Here is a 21,329-nt window from a genome sequence, read left to right as displayed (position 1 = left end):
AAAAAAAAAAAAAAAAAGATTATAGATGATTATTGTGGAGAAAAATATTTCTCATTTGATATAATTTTTCTTGGTTTCACTATGTGAAAAAAAGAAGCTATTTCCCATAAATGGGAATGTTGCCCATTGTCTCAAGAAATGTGTATTTCAGTGATAATTCTGTGGTTTTAAGAGATGTATTCCAAAATTGTGTTCTATTTTTAGGCTATGCAACTAATAAAAACTGCCTTACATTAAATAATTAGTTTTATTTCTTTTTTTTTGTTTTAAGACAGGGTTTCACCATATTGGTCAGACTGGTCTCGAACTCCTGACCTCAGGTGATCCACCCGCCTTGGCCTCCCAAAGTGCTGGGATTACAGGCGTGAGCCACTGCACCTGGCCTACAGTTTTCTACATGTTAATACAGGATATGCTACTGATTTAGGAAGTTTTTAAGTCCATGGTTTTCTCTTGTATTTTTCTTATTTACTATGGGTTACATTTTTTATTTTTCAAATGGATGATAATTTCATGGAAATATTTTGTTTTAGTAAACAGTATTTTTTTGTTGTTTTAAACTGAAGTTTACTGAGAGATCCATCAGATTGAGCTGTCTGTTGATAATTTAAAATTTTGGCCATTCTTTTCAGATTTAACATTATTCTTGCTGAACTTAAATTTTTTTTTTCTTGTTGGATATGAAGGTGAACGTTCCTAATTTTTGTCTAATGTGGAAAAACCTTGGTATTTTACATTTTGAAAATTCACAGAAACTTAATTTAATATAAAACAAAGTTTGCATTCTACTCAGGAAAAAGCATCTTCTTGTATATGTCTTAAATGTATTTTGTCCTTATATATAGTTCTTAATTGATTTTATAGTCTGTAATGTTTGACCTTTTAAAATCATAACATTTTAATATTTTTTAAAAGACAGACTTCATATTCTCCTGTTCTTTCCTGACTGCTAATATTGTGTCACAGGTAGAAATCAACAGGATGGAACATTTAGTATATTTTTACTTCTTAAAGAGCTAGAATATATAGTTTTCACCTTACAAGAAGGGAGAAAACCATAAATACAATGAATCAACTGACCATTATGTAGTAGACAATTTCTCTAATGTCCCCTTCTTTCTAGGCTCTGTTGCTATGTGAATCCATTAGACTTTCAGTACTATAATATACAAGTTTTCTTTAAAATCCTTTCCTTTAGAATATAAAATATTATACCACTGAAGACTTTGGATGTGTAACCATGATGTCTTAGAAAAATATCCTAAGCACAAAATAAACTTTTCTAATCACTTAATTAAAGCTAAAGACCAGTACGATTTCTAGTTGCTTATTTGAAGATACGCTGTATTACTTTGTATTTAACAATGTTCAGATGAGTAGTTGCGTGTTCCTATACATGTACTTGATATGTGTAATCAAGAAACTGTCTTTTTTTCTATTGAGATGGTTAAGGACAGTAATGCTCATTAATCAAGCATTTTTTTTTAAGTGTTCTAGTACATGTGACATTGCCAAATGTTTTATTAGAAAATATTATGTGACCAGAAGGATTCTATAGAGTAAAAAAACAAAGCAAAATAAAACAAAAAAGCACACAAAAACCTTTATATTACAGAAAACTTAAAGTATGCTGAACAGACAGGCTCTTGAAATTTCAGGAAACATATAATCTCACAGTTCTTAAAGACTGTTACTGTAGACCTCTGAGTAATTTTCAGTTGGTAACAGGCGTATAGAAACTCTTTGGGATTATTTACAAATAGTTCAGGGAGGAATAAGATATAGTAAAAGTAATATCCTGGAGAAATCTGCACCTTCCACCTGCCAAATCAATTCAGCTCTACTATTGAAGTAAAATCTGATCTGTAGAGGAAAATACAGTATTCTATCCTATATTGTGTAGATACTTAATGGTTATCAGAAAGACTGAAAAAAGTCTTAATGAAGAATTCTGGGTACATCTAACAGCTACTATTTACCAAGTACCTACTGGAGCTTTGTTGTTTCCCTGTATTCATTTAGTCCTAACGATGACTGCAAGACAGGTAAGCATTGCACATCTTTCACGTGAGTCAGCTGAGAGGTTTGGTAGATATAGGTAAAATCTGAATTTAATTCTTGTTCCAAATCTTGTTTTTCTTTTAGTATGGGTATATGAAATTGAGCAATCTCTTATTTTAGTCCTTTTTTGTTTGTTTGTTTGAGATGGAGTTTCACTCTTCTTGCCCAGGCTGGAGTGCAATGGTGTGATCTTGGCTCACTGCAACCTCCGCTGCCTGGGTTCAAGTGATTCTCCTGCCTCAGCCCCGAGTAGCTGGGATTACAGGCATGTGTCACCACGACCAGCTATGATTTTGGTCTTGAAATTTCACTCCTACCAGAATATAGCAATAAATGCCACTCAGAAATACTATAATTAGGCTGGGCGCGGTGGCTCACGTCTGTAATCCTAGCACTTTAGGAGGCCAAGCTGGGTGGATCACCTGAGGTCAAGAATTCAAGACCAGCCTGGCCATCATGGTGAAACCCCATCTTTACAAAAAAATAAAATAAAAATAAAAAAAAAAGAAAAAGTAAAAGAAATACCATAATTATTGGGGCTCATTAGACAAAAAAAATAAAATATACCATAATTATTCAGTATCTGCAGTCTTGCGATGTTACTATAAAGTAACTTATTGCAGTAAATGATGTTTTAGAAAGCAATTTTCTCTCCTCAGTTGTGTCCTTATTCAACCTTACACAAAAGCATAGCTCTGGACTTAATTATGATGTAATTAAAATTATTGAATGAACATTTTGGCTCATATTTTACAACACTGCAGTTCATCCCCATGGCCAATTTAAGGTACAGTTCTTACAACGTATTACTTTCGATATAGGCATTTTATTAATAAGAACTTATTTGGGTTGGTGTTCATATGAGTGGTTTTACTGACTGTATGATTCTATAAATAAAATTTTAATTGAACATTCTTGCAGATTTAGGTAAGTTGGTATTGCTTATCTAGCAACTTTTGTATTTCTGAAACCATTAAAACTAGAGTAACAATAAATTTAAGTTGGAATTTTGACAATATGTAAGTAGCAAGGTCAGATTATATGCTTGAACAGGTGTAACATGGCCCCTTTTTCCCTATTCATTCATTTATTTATTTATTTATTTATTTATTTATTTATTTTGAGACGGAGTCTTGCTCTGTCACCAGGCTGGAGTGCAGTAGCGCAATCTCGACTCACTGAAACCTCCGCCTCCTGGGTTCAAGCAATTCTTCCACCTCAAACTTCCAAGTAGCTGGGACCACAGGTGCATGCCACCACGCCCAGCTAATTTTTTTTGTATTTTTAGTACAGACGGGGTTTCACCATGTTGGCCAGGATGGTCTCAATGTCTTGACCTCGTGATCCGCCCAACTCGGCCTCCCAAAGTGCTGGGATTACAGGCGTGAGCCACCGCGCCAGTCCTCCTCATTTATTTTTAACTGACAGGAAACGTGTATATTTATGGGATACAATGTGATGTTTTCATCTGTGTATACATTGTAGAAAGATTCAATCAAGCTAATATATCCATCACTTAAAAAAAAAAAAAAAAGTTCATTCCCATGACAGGAAATACAAATAGAGGAAAAACATATGAAAAAGAAATCTCACTAGCAGTCTTTTCAAAAAAGAGATTTCTTAAAAAATGAAGTATCATTTTCTAACTATCAAATTAACAAGTTTATTTTTTTTTTTATTTTATTTTTGTTGTTGTTGTTGTTGTTGCCCAGATTGGAGTGCAATGGTACAATCTCAGCTCACCGCCATCTCTACCACCTGGGTTCAAGAAATTCTCCTGCCTCAACCTTCCAGGTAGCTGGGATTACAGGCACCCGCCACCACGCCCAGCTAATTTTGTATTTTAGTAGAGACGGGGTTTCTCCATGTTGGTCAGGCTGGTCTCAAACTCCCGACCTCAGGTGATCCGCCCGCCTCAGCCTCCCACAGTGCTGGGATTACAGGTGTGAGCCACTGAGCCTGGCTTATCTTTGATTTTTAAGCATTAATATTTAATGCTAGAATGATGCAGTGAAATTAGGCACTGTCATTTACTGCTTGTGGGCATATAAATTGGAACACTTTAGAAAGCAATTTAACAAGAAGTATTAAGAGTCTTAGCTGGGTGCAGTGGTTCACACATGTAATCTCGGGCAAGACTCTTTTTAAACAACAAAACAAAGCAAATAACAGAGCCTTAAAAAAATTCCAGGCCAGGCCGGGCACGGTGGCTCAAGCCTGTAATCCCAGCACTTTGGGAGGCCGAGTCAGGTGGATCACGAGGTCAAGAGATCGAGACCATCCTGGTCAACATGGTGAAACCCCATCTCTACGAAAAATACAAAAAATTAGCTGGGCATGGTGGTGCGTGCCTGTAATCCCAGCTACTCAGGAGGCTGAGGCTCAGGGGGCGGAGGTTGTGGTGAGCCGAAATCGTGCCATTGCACTCCAGCCTGGGTAACATGAGTGAAACTCCGTCTCAAAAAAAAAAAAAACAAATTCCAGGCCAGGCACAGTGGCTCATGCCTATAATCCCAGCATATGGGGAGGCCAAGGTTAAGAGGATCGCTTGAGCCCAGGAGTTCGAGACCAGCCTAGGCAACACAGCAAGACCCCATCTCTATGCTTCTAAAAATAAAAAAAGGAAAATAAATTCTAAATGTTTTCAATTAGTAATTTAGTAATTCTACTTTTCACAATCTGTGTTTCAGGAAGAATTTTAAATACAGAAAACATAGACTAACGATATTCCCTGCAGTATTATTTCTAATTAAATAAATGGCTACAATGTAAATATTCAGTAATAGGCAAATAGGTAAAAACTATGGTTTAATTATTGGACACAGTATCACATAGCCATTACAAATTATGTTTATAAAACATATAGAAGAAAAATGCTTATGTAAGCAAAAAAGGAGCAAAATTATATGATTACAACTATGTGTTTACAGAAAAAACAATAGCAAATGATTTGCATACAGAAAAAAATCAGAAAGCCATGCATCAAAAGACTAATAATGATTATCTTTGGGTAGTAAATTATGAATGCATTTTTCTTTATAGTTTTCAATATCTTTCCAAATTTTCTGAGTGCAAATTCTTCTAACTAAAAACATATTTAAATATATAATGATAAAAAATCTTATAGTTAAAAATATATTTAAAGCAGATTTAAGAAACGGTTGCTGCAGATATCACAACCCGCTCTCTATAACAACTCTCAGAAGCAAACTTTACAGATATGTATTTTCTCTCACAGGGGAGATGTACTTACTCTACCACACACTTAATCCCTAGTTTTTTCCATTTAAGCTTTTTTTTTTTTTTTTTTTTTTTAAAGACCAAGTCTCACTCTATCATCCAGGCTAGAGTGCAGTGGCATGATCTCCACTCACACAACCTCCGTCCTGGATTCAAGCAATTCTCCTGCCTGAATCTCCCTAATAGCTGGGATTACAGGCATGCATCACCATGCCCAGCTAATATTTTTGTATTTTTAGTAGAGATGGGGTTTCACCACATTGGTCAGGCTGGTTTTGAACTCCTGACGTCAAATGATCCGCTCACCTTGGCCTCCCAAAGTGCTGGGATTACAGGCGTGAGCCACCACACCCAGCCCCATTTAAGCTTTTAGTATTGTATTTGTCAAAGTGTTTTTGGTTTTATGTATGTTTGGTTTTTTAAAGATAAATAATTTTTCCTGGGTCTCTGAAATAGTTTTCTAATTTCATGAATATGATACTCTAACAATTCAAATGCATTTGTCTTTTTTATATTCTCAAAGTTATCAAAAAGATCCAAAGTAAAATCAATTCTACAAGGTTCTAGGGGTTGCTGTGCATACACAAAGAGGCTAATTAACCTCCAAATTAAATCAAAAGGCACAATTAATGTATTAATATATATATTTATTTTAAAATCAGAAAAGAACTTATATATTTTTTCCATACATTTACTTGTGTATAGTTGGTCTGTTTATTGAAGCATGATAAAAACAAAACAAATTTGGGGTCAGAAAAAGCACAGATTATACCCTGGTACTGCAACCTCCTAGCTGTGCAAACTTAGACAAATCAGACTCCATAAATCTTAATTTTCACCTTTGTAAAACAGAAATAACCTGAAGCAATTACCTTTGTAAAACAGCAATTACCTGAAGGATTGTGAAGACCAAATGAAAAACTGAAAACAAAGCACCATAACAAGAAGAGTGCATTATTAGGCACAATATACACAGTAACCATATACTGTAATTATTTTCATTTCTTTTGAAAGGATGAGGAAATTCAGTTTATAACAAGTTTACTTAACTTTATTCCTAATCCAACACCAACAGACAAAAAAATGAGGTAGCTCTTTAAAACCATTAAAGATCCTTAGCAGTCCTCAGCTAGAGGTTTAGGATGAATGTGAGCAGATTGTACAGCTCCTACCACCTTTCCAGGAATGCAAACAAGTTCAAGAAGGAAGAGCATTATACCCTTACCTGGCAGGCCACATCAACTAATCGCATCTGGATAGCTTGATTCTCTGGTAGCTTAGTGCCAATTGCAAGCAATGTATCCAGCAGTTGAGCTAGGACTTGATGAGACTCTAGAGAGGAAGACAGAAAGTTGTCTTGTAGAATTTCAAAATGCAGTAACTATATAAACTAATTTACTTGGGTAAAAAATGTAGATTGGCTGGGTACAGTGATTCACAACTGTTATCCCGGCACTTTGAAAAGGAGAATCCCTTGAACCCAGGAGTTCAAGACCAGCCTGGACAACATATGGAGGCTCTGTTTCTACAAAAATAAATTTTAAAAAATCAGTCAGTCATGGTGGTACGCACCCATAGTCCCAGCTACTCAGGAGACTGAGGTGGGAGGACTGCTTCAGCCTGAGAGATCAAGGTAGGAGTGAGCCATGATTGCGCCACTGCACTATAGCCTTGGCAAGAGAGCAAGACCCAGACTTTAAAAAACAAAAAAGCCGGGCGCGGTGGCTCACGCCTGTAATCCCAGCACTTTGGGGGGCCGAGGTGGGTGGATCACGAGGTCAAGAGATCGAGACCATCCTGGTCAACATGGTGAAACGCCATCTCTACTAAAAATACAAAAAATTAGCTGGGCATGGTGGCACGTGCCTGTAATCCCAGCTACTCAGGAGGCTGAGGCGGGAGAATTGCCTGAACCCAGGAGGCGGAGGTTGCGGTGAGCCGAGATCGGGCCATTGCACTCCAGCCTGGGTAACAAAAGCGAAACTCCATCTCAAAAAAAATAAATAAATAAGAAAAATAACAAAAAAGTAGACTTTTGTCAATTGGGTTCTACTGTGTGATCCTTCATGCCCTCAACTAAAAGCTAAGTTCCTAAAGGGATCACGTTTAAATGTCTGAGTTCTCCACAGGATAGAGTATAGTTCTTTACAAATAGTGTGCTCCAAAAATGTTTAGTGCTTGACTAATTCAAGAGTTTTTTCTTTCTTTTTTTTTTTTTTAAAGAGACAGGTTTTTACCATGTTGGCTAGACTGGTCTCAAACTCCTGATCTGGTGATCTACCCTGACCTACCCGCCTGGGCCTCCAAAAGTGCTAGGATTACAGGCGTGAGCCACCGCGCCCGGCCAAGAATTTTTTCAGAGTAGGAAACAGAAAAGAAAAAAAAGTTTTCCATTGCCTACAACATAAAATCTAAATATCCTAGAAGGCATATAATGCGTATATGCTAGGCCTTCCATAATGTCTACCCTTGCCTATCTTTCTAGCTTCATCTCTTTCAGGTCTCCTTTAACTCCTTTAACACTCTTTTTTCCAACTTCTTTTAATTCCATGTCCCCCTATCTTTGCTTAGGCTAACTTCTCTATGTAGAATACCTTCCCCCACACTTGACTCCAATCTTGACCCCTCTACACTGAATATCTAGTAATCCTTAAAATCTCACCTCTTGGCCAGGTGCGCTGGCTCAGACCTGTAATCCCAGCACTTTGGAAGGCCAAGCAAGGCAAGCGGATCACAAGGTTAGGAGATCGAGACCCTCCTGGCCAACACGGTGAAACTCTGTCTCTACTAAAAATACAAAAATTAGCTGGGTGTGGTGGCACGTGCCTGTAGTCCCAGCTACTCGGGAGGCTGAGGCAGGAGAATCACTTGAACCCCAGAGGCAGAGGTTGCAGTGAGCCAAGATCGGGACACTACGACAGAGCAAGACTCCATCTCAAAAGAAAAAAAAAGTGTCTTTATGAAATGAGTACTGTATGTTCATGTATGTTCAATTACAGGTTTTAGTGTAAGCTAAAATAATCCTTTTAGAAAAGCAATAGGGTAATATATAGCAAGGGTCATTAACATGTTTGGACTTCCTGACTCCAGCCTGGAGTCAGGCTGCTCAACATATCAAAGCCCTGCCTCAGAACAAAAAAACAAACAAGCAAAAAAAAAAAAAAATGCTTCTTTGAAAAGGAATACAACTGCCATTGTATTTAAGAGGGTGAAAACCACCTCAAGAAACCGGAAGCACTGGAACGATCTTATATCACATGTAAACTACCTCAAATATATGGTACTTGGCAAATAAATGACAGCTATTAAAGAGATAAAACAGTATTTCAACTCTTATGTAAATATATATACATGTTTCATTAAATTATCCTCAAATTCCTTTTCAATAACAATCAACACAACAAAATTTTGTCCTAAATTCTACACAAAAAGAACTAAACATTTCTGCTCTGACTATAGAGCTTTTAAATTGCAACTTACTTTCATTCTGCAGGATGTTAATGGCATCATCCATAATGCAGTCTGGTGAAAATCCTGTTGTCTTTGATAATAAACCCAACAAGGATGCAATTTTCAGTCTCACAGATGGATCATTCTCCTGGAAAAAAAGATGCAATTGTCACTTTGATGCTCTACGCTTAGCTAACCAACAAACAGGAACATGGAAAACTAACATCCCAAAAGACATTCAATGATCCAAGTATTATTCTATGGCATCATTTCTGAAAAACTAATTTTCCATACTTCTAGAACGACAGCTTTCTATTTATTTATTTATTCATTCATTCATTCATTCATTCAGAGACAGAGTTCTACTCTGGTGCCCAGGCTGGATTGTGCACTCTTGGCTGACTACAACCTCCACTGGAGATACAGCTTTCTCAATTGATACATTACATACAAATACTGCAAAGTAAATGAGAACTTTTTTATGCCATTCTGATGTCATTAACTTCTAATAAAAAATGCGCTGTTGGCATTAAAAGTACCTGACCTCCAATGAATAGTCATGTTAGACACAAGTCACAGCAACTTGCACCAACAACACTGGGCATACAACATTGCTGCCAGCACCACTGCTCTTGGAGTCCCTGGAAAGTGAGCTACCACTGCTATTACCAGAAAGAATCTTTCATTCTACCTGCCCCACGCCCCCGCTTTTTTTTTTTTTGTCTTACTCTGTTTCCCAGGCCAGAGTGCAGCGGCGCCATCATGGCTCTCTACAGCCTTGACCTTCTGGGCTCAAGTGAACCTCCAACCTGAGCCTCCCAAATAGCTGGGACTACAGGTGCACACTAACACATCTGGCTACTTTTGTTTAATTTTTAGTAGAGATGAACTTTTGCTCTGTTGCCCAGGCTGGTCTCAAATTCCTGCGCTCAAGCAATTCTCCTGCCTTGGCTTCCCAAAGTGTTGGGATTACAGGTGTGAGCCACTGTCTGCTTTTCTGAATCACCAGATCCTGATTAGAAGTCTGGAGAAGGCAACTATGATTGTCTGAGTTTAAGTCTTGTGCCTGGGCCCCAGCTGCAGGTGAGACTGTCAAAAAAAATAGTCTGGCTCTGTTAGCTTAGAGAGTGGGAGGTGGTCTCTAATGGGCACCAAAATCCCTGTGGTGAGAAATTTCCTCCAAAGACAAAAAGGAATGCTCTCTTGTTCACCATCTAAATAATATAGCATAATAACTGACACTAAAAAGATCAATAAATATATGAATATATCTTCAATAAATATATGTGAAATGAGAGGAAAAAAAGTACCTTGGCAGTGCTGAGAGTAAATCATCTTTCTGTACAGTAAGACAGTAAGACAAAATTACTTAAGTGTATGCACAAAGGATGAGGTGCTTTTCAAATAAGACCAACTCCTTGCCTCCTACATTCATTTTCTAAGGAGGTCACCAGGCACAATAAGGAGACCTAAAGCGGGGAACGGGCAATAGATACGGCATCAGAAGATCTAAAATCCTGGCATGCTATGCCATGTATTATGTACATAACTTTAGAAAAGTCACTTTCTTGGGAGCTTACCTTTAGGGTGTGAGGTGACGCAGAAAGAGAAAGGGCTTTGAAATTAGCTAGATCTAGGTGTGAATCTTGTATTCACTACCCAATAGCTCTAAGCCTTATCTGTGAAATGGTGGTAATAACCTCAGAGGGCTGCTGAGAGGAAAATCACTAGCACAAAAACAGGAATATAGTAGGCAGTCAAATATCAGTTCCCTAATCTTTATTGTTTTCTTCCTTCTATTAACTTTGGGTTAATTTGCTCTTTTTCTAGTTTTGTTTTGTTTTTTTTAAATAATAGAGACAGGGTCTCAGTATGTTGCCAGATTGCTTTCAAACTCCTGGGCTCCTGCCTAGGCCTCCCAAAGTGCTAGGTTTACACGTGTGAGCTACCGTGTGCAGTTGTCTTCTAGTTCCTTAAGTTGTAAAGTTAATTCTTGATCTGAAATTAGTATCAGAACTGTGGGTCAAGATAGCCAATTAGTATCAGAACTGTGGGTCAAGATGGCCAGGGGGAGACCTATGTTAATTCTAGCTAAATAATTATAAGCTTGATTGGCTCACAGTACACTGTTTATACACCAAACTAAACTATATTATCGTTGCAGTTAATTAGAAATCAAGCAGCAACAGGAGGCCTATGGTAAAGACTATCCTAGAGCACAGTAACACCAGGGAACACCTCGGGGTGGTTGCAGAGCAGGGAATATTGCTCTGGTCCCACGAATACCTTCTCAACATAGACTGCATGAGGGCCTTGTAAAAAGGGCTTAGGCAAAGATCTCTGAGAAAGGAGGTGATCTCTGCTCACAATATCTGTGACAGTCTTTGCAGATGGGAGCTAGCAAGGAGGAGAATAAGCCTTGCAGGGCAGAGATCACAAAACACCTCAGGCTCTGCCTAGGTTCTCAGAATATGCAGTGATTTTAATTGCTCTATGTCCTCAATGCTCTGGAGATAAAAGCCCCTTGATGCATTGGGAGTGGTAAGACCCGGGTGGCTCCTAATCCGATATACTTCTGATGCTACCCCACCCTGATAACAATTGGTGATAAACTCAGAGTACTTGTTTAGCATGTCTTAGAAGGATCTCAAGTGCTCTCGACATAGCTATCTTACCTACTCCTTTACCCTCCCTTTCCACACCCATAAGATCAATGAGATTGTGCACATGATAAAAGTGTTTGGAGCCCAAAGCTTGGGCCAACGTGGTTGCCACACTTGCATTGGTCCCCTGGACCCATGCTGTAACTTCTACTCTTGTGTCTCTGTCTTTATTTCATTTTCTCAATCCCCCATCACCACCAGGACTAAGGGCACCCAGGTACGGGGATGGGCTGGTTCCCAGGAAGAACATGTTAAGAATTCCAAACTAAACAACAAAAGAAACAACCCAAATCAAAACTGGGTAAAGAATTTGAATAGATATTTCTCCAAAGAAGATATACAAATGGCCAAATAAACACATGAAAAGACACTCAACATCACTAATAATTAGGGAAATGCCAATCAAAACTACAATGAGACACCATCTCAAACTTATTAAGCTGGCTACTATTAAAAACTAGAAAACAAGTGTTGGCCAGGATGTGGAGAAATTAGAACCTTTGTGCACTGCTCATGGGGATGAAAACAGCAAAGCCACTCTGGAAAACGGTATGGTGGAAGTTCCTTCCGGGCCTTTTGGCTAACATCAGGTGTAGGAAAACAGTATGGTGGTTCCTCAAAAAACTAATAATAGAATTTGATATGATCCAGCAATTCCACTTTTGGGTATATACTCAAAAAACTGAAAGCAGGGTCTTGACGAAATATATGAACAAATATGTTCATAACAGCATTATTAACAATTGCTAAAATATGGAAGCAACACAAGTATCCATTGGCAAATGAATAGATTATAAACAAAATATGGTATATACACACAATGGAATATTTAGCCTTAAAAAAGAAAGAAGTTCTGACATAGCCTATGACATGATTAAACCTAGAGGATATTATGCTAAGTGAAAAAGCCAGGCACAAAAAGACAACTACATAATTCCACTTATATTGAAGAGGGAGACCCAGGCATCTCAGATCAACTTCCCCTTTTCATTCCTAAGACTGTAAACTTCCCCTTTTGATTCCTAAGACTGTAAACTTCCCTTTTTCATTCCAAAGACTGTAAACTGAGACCCTTTTCATATGTAATTCCTAAGACTGAAACCCTTTTCATATGTAATTCCTAAGACCGTAAACTGAAACCCTTTCACATGTAATTCCTAAGACTTTAAACTGAGACCCTTTTCATATGTTAAGCTATAAACCTAAGATTCTTCCACATGTAACATCTAAAGTATAAGCCTATGTAAAGAAGGAACCTTCCTTTGTTAGGTGAGCTTGGCTATTAGGCAAATATGCCACCTGGCTCCCGGCCGAATAAACTCCTTCCTCCGATATTCGGTGTCCGAGAGATCCGTTTCCCGCGGCAGCTCCTGCTACATTTTGGTGCGTTGGCCGGGAAGCGAGTCTCGGATAGCAGATGGCGGGGAAAAGTCTCTTAGGTGGTTTGCCTAGCCCTGTGGAGCATCCCTGTGGGGGGACTCCTGCTCCCTGGGGTGACGCATCCTGAGAGCGCTCCTGGGCAGGTATTTGCCCGGTGGAAAAGCCTTGCCAGAGCGGAGCAGGGAGGCCCTGCAGTGCGGATCCACCCAGTGGCTGAACACCAAGGAGGAACGAGCATTTGGGGAAGTCTGGCTCACTGAATTTGGTAAGATTGTACCTGGGAAAGTAGACCACCCTGTTTTGGGTGGAAGCGTGGCCTGATCACCACAGGTGCCAGATTGGCATGTTGGAAGCTCTCTGTTGAACTGGAAGGAGAGCATTTGGATGTGTGTCTGTGTGTGGATGTGTGTCTGTGTCACCGAGCAATTTGGTAAGATTGTACCCGGGAAAGTAGCCCACCTCGTTTTGGGTGGAAGCGTGGCCTGATCACCCACGAGTGCCAGATCGGCACGTTGGAAGGTAGCTCTCTGTCGAACTGGAAGGAGAGCATTCGGACGTGTGTCTGTGTGTGGATATGTGTCTGTGTCGTCGTACGTGGGAAAGTTGCCCACTCCGTTTTGGGTGGAAGTGTGGCCTGATCACCCACAGGTGCCAGATCAGCACATTGGAAGGTAGCTCTCTGTAACCTTGGAAGCTTTTGCTTATGGTTTTGAATTGGAAGGAGAGCAATCGGATGTGTGTCTGTATGTGGATGTGTGTCTGTGTGTAGATGTGTCCAGCCGGACTCATCAGTCGTAAAAGGTATTGGGCCCATTAGGAAGGGCCCCATGCATCAAGTAATTTGTAAGAATTCGAGACAGCCACATAAGGCTGTGTGAAGAAGCCTCTGGGCATTGTAAAAGGATTGAAGTGAATGTAAATCGGAGAGTGCTCTGTGCTGTGTCTTGCTAGTAGGGAACTGCCGTGAGTGAACTAACACTCTCCTAAGTGTGGGAATTGTTTCTTTGAATTGTTAATATGGATCACTCCTGGCCGGGCGCGGTGGCTCACGCCTGTAATCCCAGCTCTTTGGGAGGCTGAGGCGGGCAGATCATGAGGTCAAGAGATCAACACCATCCTAGCCAATATGGTGAAACCCCCATCTCTACTAAAAATACAAAAAAAATTAGCTGGGCATGGTGGCATGCACCTGTAGTCCCAGCTATTCGGGAGGCTGAGGCAGGAGAATTGCTTGAACTCAGGAGGCGGAGGTTGCAGTGAGCTGAGGTCGTGCTGCTGCACTCCAGCCTGGCGCCTGGTGACGGAGTGAGACTCTGTCTCAAAAAAAAAAAAAAAATATGGATCACTCCCATAGCAAGCCCACCCCTTTAGAAACCATACTGAAAAATTTCAAGAAGGAATTTAGTGGGAATTATAAAGTAACTATGACACCAGAGAAATTAAGGGTTTTATGTAGGGAAGATTGGCCAACATTTAGGGTGGGTTGGCCCCCAGAGGGGACCCTAGACAGGCCCCTTATCTCCAAAGTAAGGCATGAGGTTATATACGGGCAAGCCAGAACACCTCGATCAATTTCCATACATAGACTCATGGTTGCAGTTAGCGTTAAACCCTCCGAAGTGGCTAAGAGAGCAAGCAGCGACTGTTTTAGTAGACAAGGGATAGACTGCTAGAAACCACCATCCCCCTCGCCGCCGAGAAACGCGGACTCCCAAGTCCAGGCAAATTCAGTGGCAGACACAGGCAGGATTTGCATGTATGAATACTTCAGTTATTGGAAGTAGCTAACCAGGCATTTGTAAACCAAGAGGCAGTAAGCCAGAGGAAAAATCACAGGGAAAGGGAACATCAGGCTCAACGGAAGGCTGACTTGATAGCTGCTGCTAAGAGAGGAACGCCCCCAAGAGCATGGAAAAAGGGAGGTTCCTGGAAAGCCCCATAGTCTGCCGGCCTGTGCCTGCAACGCGATCAGTGTGCATTTTGTCAAGAAGTAGGACATTGGAAAAAAATGCCCACAGTTAATGGGAGAACAGGGCGAATCTAAGCACGAGGATCCAGATAAAAAGTGAAGGGGCTCTGTTCAATCTAATGGAAGGGCCACTGGACTAAAGAGAAGGGGGCCGGACTCATATGCCCCCAAAAAGCCCACAGTCTGGACGACAGCCTTGTAACCCCCCATGGAAAAAAACAGAACCAATATTGTTAGAGCTATTAAGGTGTTAAGAGAACAGACTTTCTTGTACTTAATGGACTGCCCCTGCCCCCCTTCTCCGGCAAAACCTGTTGTGTAAATCAAGGGCCACTATCCCATCCAAAAAGGAGACTCCCTGCAGCTAAAAATGCGTTAGGCAGGGGTCACCCAGGCTCTCATTGTCCCTTGGGAAGGAGGGCGGAGTCTTCCTAGCCAGAAGCAGAAGACTGATATTATCACCCAGGCCCATGCAGGGCTTGCGTGGCTTTGCACCCAACTCATACACGCAGTTGGGATTATTGCCAGCAGAGGATAGTTAGTTCACTTAATTGGACTTAAAGAACACCTCCTTAGCACTGAATGGGTCTCAGAGGGTCAAAAACTATTTGCATTTCAATGCAATACACCACTCAATACACCTGGACCCAGCTTCCCAGGGGCTCAAAAACTCTCTCATCATCCTTGGGGAGGTATCAACCCATGACCGCCCCCCAGAAGCTTCTTGCTTGCATGCTGCCCCCGTATGCTGATAACCTTCTATTGGGACACCATACTGCAGTCGGGTGCACAAACAAATGCCTTACTTCGGCACCTGGAGGACTGTGGGTATAAAGTTTCTAAAAGGAAAGCCAGATTTTCCAAACAGCAAATGCAGTATCTGAGGTTTACCATCTGGAAGGGGGAACCATCTAGAAGCAGAGAGGGAGCAAGCCGCTTGCAAAGTGACAGAACCTGAGACTAAAAGGCAGGCTCAAGAGCTCCTAGGAGCGGTGGGTTTTGTAAATTGTGGATTTCCAAACTTGGCAGTACTAGCCAAACCCCTCTATGATGTGACAAAGGGGAGAGACAAGGAGCCCTTTGAATGGGGATCCCAGCAGCATCAGGCCTATCAGGAACTGGAAACAAAAATGTCAGCTCCAGCTTTTGGGGCTGCCTGATTTAACAAAGCCCTTCACATTACATGTGGCAGAAAGAGAAAAAGTGGCAGTTGGGGTCCTAGTCCAAACAGTAGGACCTTGGCCCAGGCCTATAGCTTACCTCTCTAAGCAGCTGGATGGAGTTTCCAAAGGATGGCCCCCATGCTTAAGGGCCCTGGCAGCAACTGCTCTGCTGGCACAAGAAGCAGATAAGCTAACTCTGCGACACAGCCTAAATATCAAGGCACCTCACGCAGTAGTGACACTAATGAATACCAGAGGGCACCACTGGTTATCAGATGTTAGGCTGACCAAATACCAGGGCCTGCTATGTGAAAATCCCCGCATCACCACTGAAGTCTGCAATACCTTAAACCCCGCCACTTTGCTCCCAATGTCAGAGGGTGCCGTTGAACACAACTGTGTTGAAGTCCTGGACACAGTCTATTCCAGCAGGCCTGAAATTCGGGATCAGCCATGGACAGTAGCAGACTAGGAGCTGTATGTGGATGGGAGCAGTTTTGTCAATCCACGAGGGGAAAGATGTGCAGGCTACGTGTGGTAACTCTGGACACTGTAATGGAGGCCAAATCCCTGCCTCAGGGCACCTCAGCTCAGAAGGCTGAACTCATTGTTTAACTCAAGCCCTAGAGCTGAGTAAAGATAAGCCGAAGCATGAGGAGATTCATCATAGGACTTGTTCTTCTTAATATTTGGACTTGCACAGTAGGAACATTAACTAATTTTGAAGAATGCCCTCAGTATGTACACCAGGTAGGACGTAAAATTTACTGTCATTCTTTTGTCCTGCAGTTCTTACGAATGTACGGGGACACAGAAGGGAACCTATTTATATAATGGTACTCAATATAAGGTGTGTAATCCATGAGATGGACAGGTAGCTGTGTCATAGGCATCGTTAAGCCTTCTTTCTTCCTATTATCTGTTAAGATAGGTGAGCTATTAGAGCATTCAGTTTACTCCACTAGGGAGAAGGGAGACCTAAAACTAGGGAATTGGACAGATGATGAGTGGCCACCGGAGAGAATTACTGAGTACTATGCGCTGGCCACATGAGCTGAGGATGGCTCATGGGGATACCGGACCCCTATTTACATGCTCAACCAGATCATCCGGTTGCAGGCTGTTTTGGAAATACTAATGAAACGGGCAAAGTTCTGTCCCTTTTGGCCCAACAAGAAACTCAAATGAGAAATGCAATTTATCAGAACAGACTGGCGCTAGATTATTTGCTAGCAGCCAAAGGAGGAGTCTGGGGAAAATTCAGTCTAAGCAACTGCTGTCTGCACATAGATGACCAGGGGCAAGCAATAGAGGATACTGTACATGACATGACCAAACTGGCACACGTGCCTGTACAGGTGTGGCACGGATTTAACCCTGAGTCCTTGTTTGAAGGTTGGTTCTCATCCTTGGGAAGATTCAAAACCCTCATCATAAGTGTTCTGATAATAATAGGTGTTTGTTTACTGCTCCCTTGTCTACTCCCCTGTTCCTTCTGATGATTAGGGGATTCATCACTACCGCAGTTAGCCAAAAAGTGACATCACAAGTGTATTATATGAAACATTATCACTCTGTTTCTTCAGAAAATCTGGAAAGTGAGAATGAAAGTGAGACCTCTCACTAATATTATAAAGTGGTGAGGGTCTCAAAGGGGGGGATGAAGAGGGAGATCCAGGCATCTCAGATCAACTTCCCCTTTTCATTCCTAAGACTGTAAACTTCCCCTTTTCATTCCTAAGACTGTAAACTGAGACCCTTTTCATATGTAATTCCTAAGACTGTAAACTGAGACTCTTTTCATATGTTAACCTATAAACCTAAAATTCTTCCACGTGTAACATCTAAAGTATAAGCCTATATAAAGAAGGAACCTTCCTTTGTTAGGTGAGCTTGGCTATTAGGCAAATATGCCACCTGGCTCCCGGCCGAATAAACTCCTTCCTCCAATATTCGGTATCCGAAAGATATGTTTCCCCCGGCTGCTTCTGCTACAATATGAGGTACTTAGAGTAGTTAAAATCATGGAGACAAAATGTAGAATGAGGCCGGACACAGTGGCTCACGCCTGTAATCCCAGCACTTTTGGAGGCCGAGGCGGGCAGATCACCTGAGATTAGGAAGTTTGAAAACAGACTGGCCAACATGGCAAAACCCTCTCTACTAAAAATATAAAAAAATTGGCTGGTCCAAAGGTAGTGAGTTATCTCAACTGATTGTTCACAATCAGTTACAGATTGAACTCCTTGTTCTGCTCTTTCCCCCCTTCTCACTGCTGCACTTGACTAGTCTAAAATAATAATAATAAAAGAAAAAAATACAAAAAATTAGCCAGTCGTGGTGGTACACGACTATAGTCCCAGCTACTCGGGAGGCTGAGACAGGAGAATAACTTGAACCTGGGAGACAGGGGTTGCAGTGAGCTGAGATCATACCACTGCATTCCAGCCTGGAAAAGAGAGTGAGACTCCATCTCAAAAAAAAAAAAAAAAAAAATGTAGAATGGTGGTTGCCAGGGACTGGAGGGATGGGAGGATAGAGGATTATTGTTTAATAGGGAAAGAGTTTCAGTTTTACAAGATGAAAAAAGTTCTGGAGATGGATGGTGCTGATGGCTGCATAACAATATGAATGTGCTTAATATGTATCAACTGCACACTTCAAATCATTATAATAAATCTTTATTGTTACCACAATTAAAAAATGATTAGCTAAGCATGGTGGCACACAGCTCTAGTTCTAGCTACTTGAGAGTCTGAGGTAAAAGGATTGCATAAGGCTGGGAGGTAGAGGTTTCAGTGAGCCATGATCACATCACTGCACCCGAGCCTAGGCAACAGAGTGAGACCATGTTAGAAAAAAAAAGAGGCTGGGCACGTTGGCTCATGCCTGTAATCCCAGCACTTTGGGAGGCCAAGGTGGGTGGATCACCTGAGGTCAGGAGTTCGAGACCAGCCAGACCAACATGGCAAAACCTCATCTCTACTAAAAATACAAAAATTAGCCAGGCGTGGTGGTGGGTGCCTGTAATCCCTGCTACTTGGGAGACTGAGGCAGAAGAATGCCTTGAAACGGGAGGTGGAGGTTGCAGTGAGCCGAGATTGTGTCACTGCACTCCAGCCTGGGCGACAGTGTGAGACTCTGTCTCCCCCCCAAAAAAAAAAACTGTCCTGGTTCAGGCTTTCAACACCTTTCTCCAAACTTGCAGTCTTCTAATTGGTCACTCTAACTCCAGTCATCCAATTCCTTTATCCTCCATACTTCCTCTCAGTGACATTTCTAAAACAAAAACTGATAAGGTAGAATACAAGGCCCTTTAGAATCAGATCCCTTGGAAACCTTCTAGTCTCATCACTTGATGAGCTCTCAACCTAAAATCTATACCAGCCAAACTAGTTGCATTTCTTCCAATGTAAGAGCCTGTTGCATCTCTATGCCCACGTTCACAGCTGCTCACAACTAAAATGTCTTTCCCTCTGTTTTCCAACTGGCCAAAATCTATTTTTAAGACTCTTCCCCGCTGAGAGAGATCCAAGATGGCTGATTACTAGCAGCTTGGGATTGTACCTCCCAGTGAAAGCGCAGAGAAGGAGGGGACGCCACACTTTCAGACGAATTTTTGTTGCTCACACACCAGGAGATTCCCAGCAGAGGAGCCCCATGGGTCGCCAGCACTACTCTTGTGGCCAGTGAGGCGGTTTTGCCACTGCCTTGGTGCGGCGGTTCTTGGTGCAGAGTCAGAAAAGCACCATCAATCATAACACCGCGTTTTGGCCGGTGCAGTGGGTTGCTCAGATTTTAGCGCTGGGAATCAACAAGTTGGACGTCCACTCAGAAACCCAATTATAAAGATGGTAATTATAAAGACCACAGACAGATAAATCTATAAAGAAGGGAAGAAAACAGCCTAAAAAGGCTGAGAATATCCAAAATCAGAACGCCTCTCCCTCTACAGGGGATCACAGTTCCTCATCAGCAACGGAACAAGGCCTGATGGAGAATGAGTGTGTTCCATTAACAGAAGCAGGCTTCAAAAGGTGGATGATAAGAAACTTCTGTGAATTAAAAGAACTTGTTCTAACCCAATGCAAAGAAACCAAGAACTTTGAAAAAAGGTTTGAGGAAATGTTAACAAGAATACACAATTTAGAGAGGAATATAAGTGAATTAATGGAGCTGAAAAACACAACACAAGAACTTCGCGAACTATGCACAAGTTTTAACAGCAGAATTGATCATGCAGAAGAAAAGATATCAGAAGTCAAAGACCAACTTAATGAAATAAAACGAAAAGACAAGATTAGAGAAAAAAGGATAAAAAGGAACGAGCAAAGTCTCCAAGAAATATGGGACTATGTGAAAAGACCTAATCTACGTTTGATAGGTGTACCTGAGTGTGACGAAGAGAAATCAATCCAAGCTGGAAAATACGCTTCAGGATATTATTCAGGAGAACTTTCCCAACCTAGCAAGGCAGGCCAATATTCAACTCCAGGTAATACAAAGATATTCCTCAAGAAGACCAACCTCACGGCATATAATCGCCAGATTCACCAGGGTTGAAATGAAGGAGAAAATACTGAGGGCAGCCAGAGAGAAAGGTCAGGTTACCCATAAAGGGAAGCCTATCAGACTCACAGCAGATCTCTCAGCAGAAACCCTACAAGCTAGAAGAGAGTGGGGGCCAATATTCAACATCCTTAAAGAAAAGAACTTTCAACCCAGAATTTTACATCCAGCCAAACTAAGCTTCATAAGCAAAGGAAAAATAAAATATTTTGTGAACAAGCAAGCACTCAGAGATTTCATCACCACCAGGCCTGCTTTACAAGAGCTTCTTAAAGAACCACTACACATAGAAAGGAACAACCAGTATCAGCCTTTCTAAAAAATACCAAAAAGTAAAGAGCATCAACATAATCACGAATTTATACATCAACTAATAGGCAAAACAGCCAGCTAACATTAAATGGCAGTATTAAACTCGCATATATTATTATTAATTCTAAACTTAAATCGACTAAATCCCCCAATCCAAAGACACAGACAGGCAAAAAAAGCCAAAAACCATGGGCATGCTGCATCCAGGCCCATCTCACATGCAAGGATACACAAAGACTAAAAACAAAGGGATGGAGAAAGATTTACCAACCAAATGGAGAGCAAAAATAAATAAATAAATAAAAAGCAGGAGTTGCTTTAAAGCAACAAAGATCAAAAGAAGCAAAGAAGGATATTACATAATGATAAAAGGATCAATGCAACAAGAAGAGCTAAAGATCCTAAATATATACGCACCCAATACAGTAATACCCAGATATATAAGACTTATAAAGAGACTCAGACTCCTATACAATAATAGTGGGAGAATTCAACATCAATATTAGACAGATCAATGAGACA

The 21,329-nt window shown here is 41.0% G+C and overlaps 1 protein-coding gene across 1 annotated transcript in view; it reads right to left on the bottom strand.

Annotated features, from left to right (window-relative positions):
- Positions 1 to 21,329, bottom strand: part of INTS4 (integrator complex subunit 4) — a 127,479-nt gene that overhangs the window by 96,363 nt on the left and 9,787 nt on the right. Inside the window, exons 3-4 of the mRNA XM_037734977.1 lie at positions 8,782 to 8,899; positions 6,527 to 6,633 (exon numbers count right to left, since the gene is read on the bottom strand). Of these exons, the coding sequence (XP_037590905.1) occupies positions 6,527 to 6,633; positions 8,782 to 8,899 (225 nt within the window). The remainder of the gene's footprint in view (positions 1 to 6,526; positions 6,634 to 8,781; positions 8,900 to 21,329) is intronic.

Source organism: Cebus imitator, unplaced genomic scaffold (assembly GCF_001604975.1).
Source record: "Cebus imitator isolate Cc_AM_T3 unplaced genomic scaffold, Cebus_imitator-1.0 Scaffold698, whole genome shotgun sequence".
Classification (NCBI taxonomy): domain Eukaryota; kingdom Metazoa; phylum Chordata; class Mammalia; order Primates; family Cebidae; genus Cebus; species Cebus imitator.
This window is presented reverse-complemented; position numbering and strand designations above follow the sequence as displayed.